Below are 9,589 nucleotides of genomic sequence, written 5' to 3'. Positions count from 1 at the left end.
CATCGGCAACTCTGTGTCGCTTGCGCCTTGCCGTATCCGACCACGAGGCCAGGCCACTCGTGTTGATCGGCGTCGTTTGTTGACCAGGCGGCACACTCCGACGAAGAGTGGGAGGTGGATACGGACGTGCCACGTCGAGCGAAGAGCAGGACGTGGGCCACAAACGTGCCCATGGTGAGAGAAGAATTATACTATGCTAACTTTTGCTATGAAAAAAAAATCATGTATTAATAAAAATGCCACATCTGCTTTTATTTGATGCGCTGGATTGGACGCATCGGTGGGAAGTTTGGTGTGTGTGATTTAATTTGAGGCACGTTCATTGGGGATGCCCTGACATACATATAAAGGTAGGTTTCACTGGGATCTTGCTTTTCATGGTTCTCATCTCTGCAACTCGTGATTTTCCCGAGAGAACCAAATCGAAGTTGATGGATTCAAATTTCTCCTAGAAAAGTTTCGTGTGAGAAATTAAAAAAATGAGTAATTCAAAGGAAAATTGAATTTGAGGCATGCGCCGGACCGAAGAATTTTGTTTGTGCCATCTTTACCAACTTCTACTTCTTGGCTGGCTTGATGCTTACCGGTCTTGCCTCCGGAAGAAATTTTACAAGTTCATCCTGCCATCCAAAATCCATCCAGATTCATCCCTCCGTTGAACGTGCCTAGGCTCCCGTGTTCAAGCACCGGTCCCAAAAATCAAAATCAAGGCAAGACTGCGAAGCCCGAAGCAGCGCAGACAAAGCCAGCAGCCCGGGCAGAAGATCGAGCGGATTGGTCAGAGCGGTGCCCCCGCACGTTACAGGCCGACAGCGACGCGTCCTGATGCATGGCAACACTCTTACATCCCCATGGCGACATCCCAGCCAGCTCCGCCGTCTCTTTCACCCCTCTCTGCTCCCACCACAATACCCTCTTTTTCATCTTTCTTTTCCATATCCCATTCATTTATCCATGTAACACAAAGGGCAAAGCCGTTCCCATTCCTGCCCACAGTGCGGAGCAGAGGTGTCCATCACAAAGCTCACCAGGAAACTTGGTTCATGACTTCGTACGTACATCCTTCATTCTAGATATATCCATTTTTGCGACGAATAACTCGGAGCGGAGGGAGTACGTCCTAGGTAGGTGTTTCTCTTTTTATTTCTTTATATTCAAATACAACTAGTAGCTGGCGAACAACTTTTTGTTGTATGGAGCAAGAATAATGCTCGCCACGTTATCACATCCTGGAGACACACACACTCTCTACTATCTACTTCTATTTATACTGCGGGTTGGCATCGTGATGTGTTGTCATCCTGCGACTTCTTTGTGCTTCCGCTCGCTCGGGAGGCCATTCATTCAGTCTCATTCAATACACTACCAACTACGCACACACCTGCGGCGGGCGTTGTGTATTGCTTCACCACCGCCTAATCGCCAATTCGCCATGGGCTCCCTCGCCGCCGCCGACGAGCCGCTGCCTCCTCTCCGGTACCCTCCGGCTCGCCGCGACGGCGACATTGTCGACGACTACCACGGAGTTCTTGTGCCGGACCCCTACAGATGGTGAGTAATCTGAATCTGCTCGTAGTATCCACCATGTTCCAGGGGTCTGGTTTTTTGTTGTTTCTCTTCGAACTGGAAAGCACACTCGCGAGAGCGCTTCTTCGGCCTGCGCATGTATGAACTCTAACCAGCTTGATACATGCCAGCCCGAGAGATGCAGGAGTAGTATTTGTTGTGTTCAAGAAGAAGAAGAAGAAGAAGAAGAAGAAGTATTTGTTTGCGTTTTCAGCTAACGTATCCATCCGGGCATACCATGAAATCCGTTTTTCCTTTTCCTTTGTTTTTGCAAAAGCCATGGCTTGGTCCATACTTACTTTCTTTTTTGCGGGTAGATCCTTGATTCATGCGCGTGCTATGTTGCTATGGCCCATGGCTGTCATATTGGTGCTGCCAAATATTACTGGTGAAAGAACAAAGGAAAACAGTTTAGTTAGGAAAACATTATTAGAGCACGGATTTATTTTTCCTTCAAAAAAGGCAGTACGGTTTAGATAGCATTTGTACGCACACACAGTAGATGCATTTTCTTTAGTACACAGTACATGTATTTTTTTTAGTACACAGTACGTGCAGTTCATCTTGCTAGGAAGGTAAGTTTCCTTTTTCCTTCAAGAAAAAGTACGGGTTTAGGACAAGGAACAGTCCCTTGGATGTATTTCTGGAGTATCATTTTAGCACACACGGCACAGTTTTTTTTTACTAGAAATGCATCGTTTTCGCTACTACCCCTACAGCCAAAACACTTGCACGACGGCACAGGAGAATCATTGGTCCATTCATTTCACCGTGGTGGCATCAAGATCGAGCACACCGCTCGTGGCGCTCATGCGCCCCTATGCACCAAAAGATGACACCTCCTTGGAGACTGCAGTAATAACACGACACTTGCTGCTAAAAAATTCACCACGCCAGAGGAGAGGAGGATCACTGCTCCATTCATTTCACCGCGGCAAGCTGTACGCCACCCACATGCTTCTCTGAACCTTCTTCAGAAGCACACCGAAGCTCGCGCTTTTTACAGTTTTACTGTAGTACACGTTCGAACCTCTTTGCCTGTGGCGCTGGCTGTCTGTCACGTTGTTGTTTCGTGCCGTGGGTAACGTATGGGCTCGTCAGGATGGAGGAGCTGGAGTCGGAGGAGGTGAAGGAGTACGTGGGCGCGCAGGCGGCCCTGGCGAACGCCGTGCTCGCCACCTGCGACCACCGCGGCCGCCTGCGCGGGCAGCTGACGGCGCTGCTCGACCACCCGCGCTACCGCGCCCCCTTCAAGCGCGCTGGCACCTACTTCTACTTCCACAACCCCGGCCTCCTCCCCCACAGCGCCCTCTACGTCCAGGTGCACACCAAACCGCCGCATACACCTTTTTCTTCACTTCAGAGGCAACGCCTCCACAGCACTGATCGTCTCCGAATCAATCGTGTGTGCAGCACGGGCTGGGCGGCGAGCCGAGCGTGCTGCTGGACCCGGGCGAGCTCAGCGACGACGCCACGGTGTCGCTGTCCATGATCGGCGTCAGCGACGACGGCGAGCACCTAGCCTACGGCACCAGCGCCAGCGGCAGCGACTGGGTCACCATCAGCGTCATGCGCGTCCGCGACAGACGCCGCCTCCCCGACGCCCTGTCCTGGGTCAAGTTCTCGCGCATCGCCTGGACCAGCGACGGCATGGGCTTCTTCTACTCGCGCTTCCCGGCTCCAAAGTAACTGACACTTCATGGCATGAGTGCTCTGTGCTTTGCTTGATACAGTAGTAAAATCCATGGGTATCATCTTGTCTCATGCCTTGCTCCGGTTTTGGCGCGCATGCAGGGACGACGACGGCGCGCCGGAGTCCGGGATCAGGACCGACGTTAACCTCAACCACGAGGTCTACTACCATTTCCTCGGAACTGACCAGTCCGACGATGTCATGTGCTGGAAGGACCCCGAGCATCCAAAGTACATATACACCCCCGAAGTTACAGAGGACGGCAAGGTACACTTGCCATTGCCACCCAACTTACTACTGCCTTGCTCATCACCAATCTTGTTGACACTTCGGGGCTAAATTTCGTGTTTTGATTCTTTTCTGAAACCTATTTGAAATTTGACCCTAATTTAAATTTATTTTTGAGATTTGACCCTTTTACTACCGTCAGGACCATAGCGGTAGGGTATAACAGCCTACCGTCAAGGTCCCTGGCGATAGGGTTGCATGCCCTACCGTCAAAAATCTCCTAAATATTGAACACAGTGCGTACTCATGCCTACCGCCAAGCACCTTGGCCATAGGGTTGTGCAGACTACCGCCAGCCAGGTTGGCGGTAGCGATGTTTCCTACCGCCGAAGTCCCTGTCGGTAGGCTGTTAGACCCTACCGCCATAGACTCTGGCGGTAGCAAAAGGGTCAGATCTCGAAAAAATTTCAAACTAGGGTCAAATCTCGAATAGGTTTCAGAAAAGGGTCAAAACATGAAAATTTGCCACACTTCGGTAGCTGATACAGTATATTTTACTGCTTCTGTTGCAGTACGTGCTCCTGTCAGTTTCAGAGAGTTCAGAGCCGGTCAACAAGCTGTACTACTGCGACCTCTCAGCTCTTTCCCATGGGCTTTCAGGCATGAAAGCAAAAGGAACCCACGAAATGCTCCCCTTTGTGAAGCTCGTGGACGAATTCGAGGCCTTCTACGGAGTCGTCGCCAACGACGGCACCCGATTCACAATCCAAACAAACAAAGACGCACCGAGGTACAAACTGTCGCGGGTCGACGTCGACGACCCGCAGTCCTGGACCGATGTTCTGCCTGAAGACGACAAGGCTGTCCTAGAATACGCTTGTGCTGTCCACGGTGACAAGCTTCTGGTGAACTATTTGTCGGATGTCAAGTACGTGCTGCAGATGAGGAGCCTGGCCACCGGAGAGCTGCTCCACGGCATACCCATCGACATAGGCAGCGTCAACGGGATCACCGGCAGGCGTGGTGACTCCGAGGTGTTCGTCGAGTTCTCGAGCTTCCTCACACCGGGGATCGTCTACCGGTGTGATCTGAGCTCCGGGACCCCTGAGATGAGCATATACAGAGAGATTACGGTCCCTGGCTTCGATCGCACCGACTTCGAGGCGAAGCAGGTACTACATTCTCTTGTCTGAAGAAGAACAAATATATATACCTGAACCATGTGTGGTGTATTTGCAGTTCGGTTGATCTTGCTTGCTTGGTTTTTCCTTTTCAGGTGTTTTATCCGAGCAAGGACGGGACCAAGATCCCTATGTTCGTGGTGTCGAGGAAGAAGATCGTCCTGGACGGGTCGCACCCGGCGCTGCTCTTCGGCTACGGCGGGTTCGGCATGAGCATGACGCCGCAGTTCAGCGCGGCCCGCGTCGTCCTCATGAGGAACCTGAGGTTCGTGACGTGCGTCGCCAACATCCGGGGCGGCGGCGAGTACGGGGAGGACTGGCACAAGGCCGGCTCGCTCGCGAACAAGCAGAACTGCTTCGACGACTTCATCGCCGCCGGCGAGTTCCTCGTGTCCGCCGGGTACACGAGCCCGAGCCGGCTGTGCATCGAAGGCGGGAGCAACGGCGGCCTCCTGGTCGCCGCCTGCATCAACCAGGTAAAGCTGGCTAGTCTTTATAATTTTGTTGCAGATTGTTGCAGCTCATTTGTTCCAGTAGTGAGCGGAGATTATTTCATTGTTTGTGACTGCAGCGGCCCGGTCTCTTCGGCTGTGCTCTGGCTCACGTCGGTGTCATGGACATGCTTCGGTTCCACAAGTTCACCATAGGTTTTGCCTGTCGCCTCTCCTCTGAAAACCGCATCCTGTTTGTGTCCACAGTGGTCACCTTGTGAGTGTCTGCCATGCATCCAGGTCGTGCATGGGCTTGCGATTTCGGCTGCTCGGAGAAGGAGGAGGAATTCCACTGGCTTATCAAGTACTCCCCCCTGCACAACGTGAGGCGGCCGTGGGAGAAGGGCGCCGCCGGCGACCAGCAGTACCCTCCCACCATGCTGCTGACGGCGGACCACGACGACCGCGTCGTGCCGTCGCACACGCTCAAGTTCCTCGCGGTACGCACGTCTCCCGTACTTACTATTTTGGGTTGAGATCGCTATCGAAATGACGATTTGTGTGAGTCTTGTGCGTGCGTACGTCAGACGATGCAGCACGTCCTGTGCAGAAGCGTGGAGCAGAGCCCGCAGAGCAACCCCATCGTCGCCCGGATCGACCGCAAGAGCGGCCACGGCTGCGGCCGCTCCACGCAGAAGATCGTACGAACGATGTTCCTCTCTTCTTTTTTCTCACACAGTACGCTCTCACCTTGACTGAAATGTTGTTTGCTGACTGCTGCATATGGATTGGCAGATCGACGAGGCTGCGGATCGTTACGCGTTCGCGGCCAAGATGATGGGGGTCTCCTGGATCGACTGAGTTCCATCTCCGGCTCTCCAGGCAGCTAGTTGTAGTGCGGCTATTGTACACACCTATGGATAGCGACGCAAAGCTTTCGGGTGTTGGCCAAGAAACTACTACTGTGTTAATAACCGGCATCTGACGGGATTACCATATATGCTAACGAATGGTGCTTATGACTCAACATAGCAAAAAAGAAGGAAAACATATCGGTACATTGCTCTGCAATCGTTGTCCCAGAGTAACTTTATCCGTCAGTCACTTCCGCAAAACAAAAATTATACGTCAGTCACGATATGCTGCTCAATAGTTTTTCTTTTTTGATACAATGGGCAGCAACCTTTCATTCATTCAGCAATTGTTCAGTACAAATAATGCCCCTTATGATCTCAGGAGGCTCATTTAACCAACACAGTGGCCAGGGGACTGCGCAAGCAGGTGATAAACAATGGGGGCAAATCTCACTATACATCGTGGTTTATCCGGGCAAGACAGCAGGAGTGTACTCCCTGATAACTCAACTTTATACTAACTTTAGTATAAAGTTAAATCATCTATTTCGGAATGAAGGGAGTACGTGCTAATTAAGTAGTGATGGCTGGTGTTCGGCAGGACTTACATCCTCAACTACTCGTCGTCTCGTCCCCTTTCTCCTGATTATGCAGTAAGATTTTGCTAACTAATTTAAAGATTGATATATTTAGGACTTAAATTAATTTATGAGGTCAGGCGGTGGGGTATATTTTACATGTCTTCCTCTTTTCTTACAAGCTCTCTATTTTGAGTGAATTCACAAATCAAAACACTTAATTTATGTGAATTAAAAAAATCATTATTTTATCTTGTACTCCATAAAAAGAAATATAAGAGCGTTTAGATCACTAGAGGGAGTGGTATCTTCTAGGATGTTTGGATGCTAATTTATGTAGCTATACTTTTCATGGTAACATGGCAAATTTAGTTTTATTTGTGGCCTTGTTTTTTTTTTGCGAGGTAATAAAGTTCTATTCCATCAATATAGGGCTACCTTCACGAGGCAAAAGTTTCTCTATACTTGGTAGACTTTGGTGTAGCCATAGTGTAGTGGTACCCTCTACACGACTATACATAGCCAAATTGATCTGCTACCGTATTTCGTTCATGTCTAATTTTCGTTGGAATAAACTCTCTATTTTGTTCTATGCATGGTCTTGTTTTATGACTTAGGTTGTCATGTGACAGTATCTGGTAGCTTCTAGGATGGTTTGGCGAGAGCATTCTCGAGAACAGTCGACAAAGGGTGATACATGGCATGACCTAGGCAGCCCTGCCAAAAGCTGTTTCTCGAGTGTCACTGAGAGGGGACTAGAGAAACGCTCGAACGTTTTGCCAAAGGCAGCACTCGGCAAACGTCAAGGACACGTTGTGCCCTCCAAAGGCAGTCTGGTTAACTTTTTTAAGTACCTCATTTTAGCACTCGGTAAGACTCTACTGAGTATTCGAGAAAGGGAACTCGACGAAGCTCTCTTTATCAAAATGGGGTATGCCGAGTGTCACACTTGGCGAACTGTTATATAGTAGTTCACTTCAAAATTACATTTGCATGACTATCATGTTTATATTGTTACTTCATTATTATTTGGGGCTATTTTATATATAGTGTATCAAAATACTTGATTTCCAAATTAGACACTTAGGTTCAAGCTTGCCCAGGCTCTACAAAAGTTCTGGCTCCGCCACTGAACCAACACGATCCATAGTTATGTTCTGCTGATCTGGCAAGAACATGGGTTGCCCCATTACATACTCTGCTAACATATTCAAAGGTACAAGATACAAACTTTTTTGGCTCTCATCTTAATATCATAAACAATGGCACCTGTCGAAGCCCTATCGAACCCTTGCTGCTGCAACTTGTTAACAAGTGAGAGGCAACCAGAACAACTTGGAAAAAAATACTAAACCCCTATGCTTTCAGCAAGCATAAGTGCCTGGCGGATGGCCTCTGCTTCAGCAATTCCAGGACAGTGCACATGATCAACAACGCCTCGACAAGCGACATGCATTACTCCTAGATGATTACGCATGACAGCACCATATCCAGCTTTTGCAGTACCGGAGAAGATCACAGCGTCCATGTTGATCAGCATGAGGTCCTCTGGTGGCGGGGCCCATTTCTGAATTGATGTCAAGGTCTCACGCCTGATGGAGCATTCAGAACTGACATTGTTCAACAAAATAAAGTCAATGTAAGCTTTGATCTTTCCAGATACACGTAAGAGATGAGGTATGGACTCACCATTTCGGCAGGAGTTTCTATTCTCCCATATATGCCAACAAGCCACTTCAAATATCATCGAATGGAACATCGAAGCATTAGAAATCCAATCCAAAAACCATTGCCTGATATGAGAAGTTGTTTAGATTTAGGTTGCTGCTCGATAGTTGAGAATTGCAGTCGAGCACTTTCCGCCTCTGCCTTTATATCTGACACTCAAGGACAATTGTTCATGTGTCATGAAGATATTCTCCCATGCCACCGGAACATTTCAATGAACCATCGTGGTGCACATGGCAAAAATATAGTTTTTTTAGTTGACCGCAAAAGATAGTTGAAGCATTCAAGAAAAGTGCATAGATTCATGCCTAACTAAATCATATGAACATTATCCAAAAAAGATAGGAAGCGTTCTCTTTATTTTTGGCTGGGAGGGGAATGACATGATTCTCAATCATTATCTAAAAGAACATCTAAATGCAAATGTTGGGAGCATTCTCCCATCATTATCTAAAGTATTTGCTGTTGGGGAACGTAGTAATTTCAAAAAACATCCTACGCACATGCAGGATCATGGTGATGCATAGCAACGAGAGGGGAGAGTGTTGTCTACATACCCTCGTAGACCGTAAGCGGAAGCGTTTATCAACGCGGTTGATGTAGTCGTACACCTTCACGATCCGTCCCGATCAAGTACCGAACGTACGACACCTCCGCGTTCAGCACACGTTCAGCTCGATGACGTCCTCGCCTTCTCGATCCAGCAAGAGGGGCGAAGTAGTAGATGAGTTCTGGCAGCACGACGGCGTGGTGACGGTGTTGGTGAATAACAATCTCCACAGGGCTTTGTTTAAGCACTACGAAAACTATGACGGAGGATAAACTAGAGGGGAAGGGGTAGCCGGCACACGGCTTGGTGTTTCTTGATGTGTCTTTGGTGCTAGCCCTGCCCCTCTATTTATATGTTGAGCCCTGGGGTCGAAACTTGGAGCAAAAGCCTCCTCAAAGTCGGTTTTGCCCGAAAGGCAAGAGTCCCACTCGGACTCCAGGACCAAACGCTAGAATCCTTGGCGTCTGGCCCAGACGCCATGGGCCTCGGCATCTAGCCCAGGGCCAGACGCCAGGGTCTCCGGCGTTTGGCCCCCTCGCCTCCGCAAAACTCCTTTTGCACCGACTTATAGCCCCGTGGGCCTGACCCCTTGGCCTAACCATATCATCCAATATATGAAAATTTACCTCTGGACCATTCCAAAGCTCCTCGTCATGTCCGTGGTCTCATCCGGGACTCCTAACAACATTCGGTTACCAACATACATAACTCATAAATATTATATCATCAACGAACGTTAAGCGTGCGGACACTACGGGTTCGAGAACTATGTAGACATGA

At 49.2% G+C, this 9,589-nt stretch overlaps 1 protein-coding gene across 2 annotated transcripts; it reads left to right on the top strand.

Moving 5' to 3' along the window:
- The first annotated feature begins 979 nt into the window (after positions 1 to 979).
- Positions 980 to 6,170, top strand: LOC125539445 (uncharacterized). 2 transcript variants are annotated; one of them, XM_048702899.2, is made up of 10 exons: positions 980 to 1,124; positions 2,668 to 2,887; positions 2,980 to 3,251; positions 3,361 to 3,526; positions 4,060 to 4,659; positions 4,764 to 5,144; positions 5,240 to 5,315; positions 5,400 to 5,599; positions 5,687 to 5,800; positions 5,895 to 6,170. In XM_048702899.2, exons 2-10 carry the CDS (start codon positions 2,669 to 2,671, stop codon positions 5,958 to 5,960), a joined length of 2,094 nt encoding a protein of 697 aa, XP_048558856.1. In that variant the 5' UTR covers positions 980 to 1,124; position 2,668; the 3' UTR covers positions 5,961 to 6,170. The 2 variants fall into 2 exon arrangements, with proteins under 2 accessions (XP_048558856.1, XP_048558854.2); XM_048702897.2 differs by lacking the exon at positions 980 to 1,124 and adding an exon at positions 1,210 to 1,551.
- Positions 6,171 to 9,589: the final 3,419 nt, after the last annotated feature.

The sequence above is a fragment of the Triticum urartu genome, chromosome 2A (genome assembly GCF_056163025.1).
Source record: "Triticum urartu cultivar PI428250 chromosome 2A, HENAU_Tu73, whole genome shotgun sequence".
NCBI lineage: Eukaryota > Viridiplantae > Streptophyta > Magnoliopsida > Poales > Poaceae > Triticum > Triticum urartu.
Note: the sequence above shows the minus strand (reverse complement) of the source record. Positions and strands in the feature narration are given on the sequence as shown.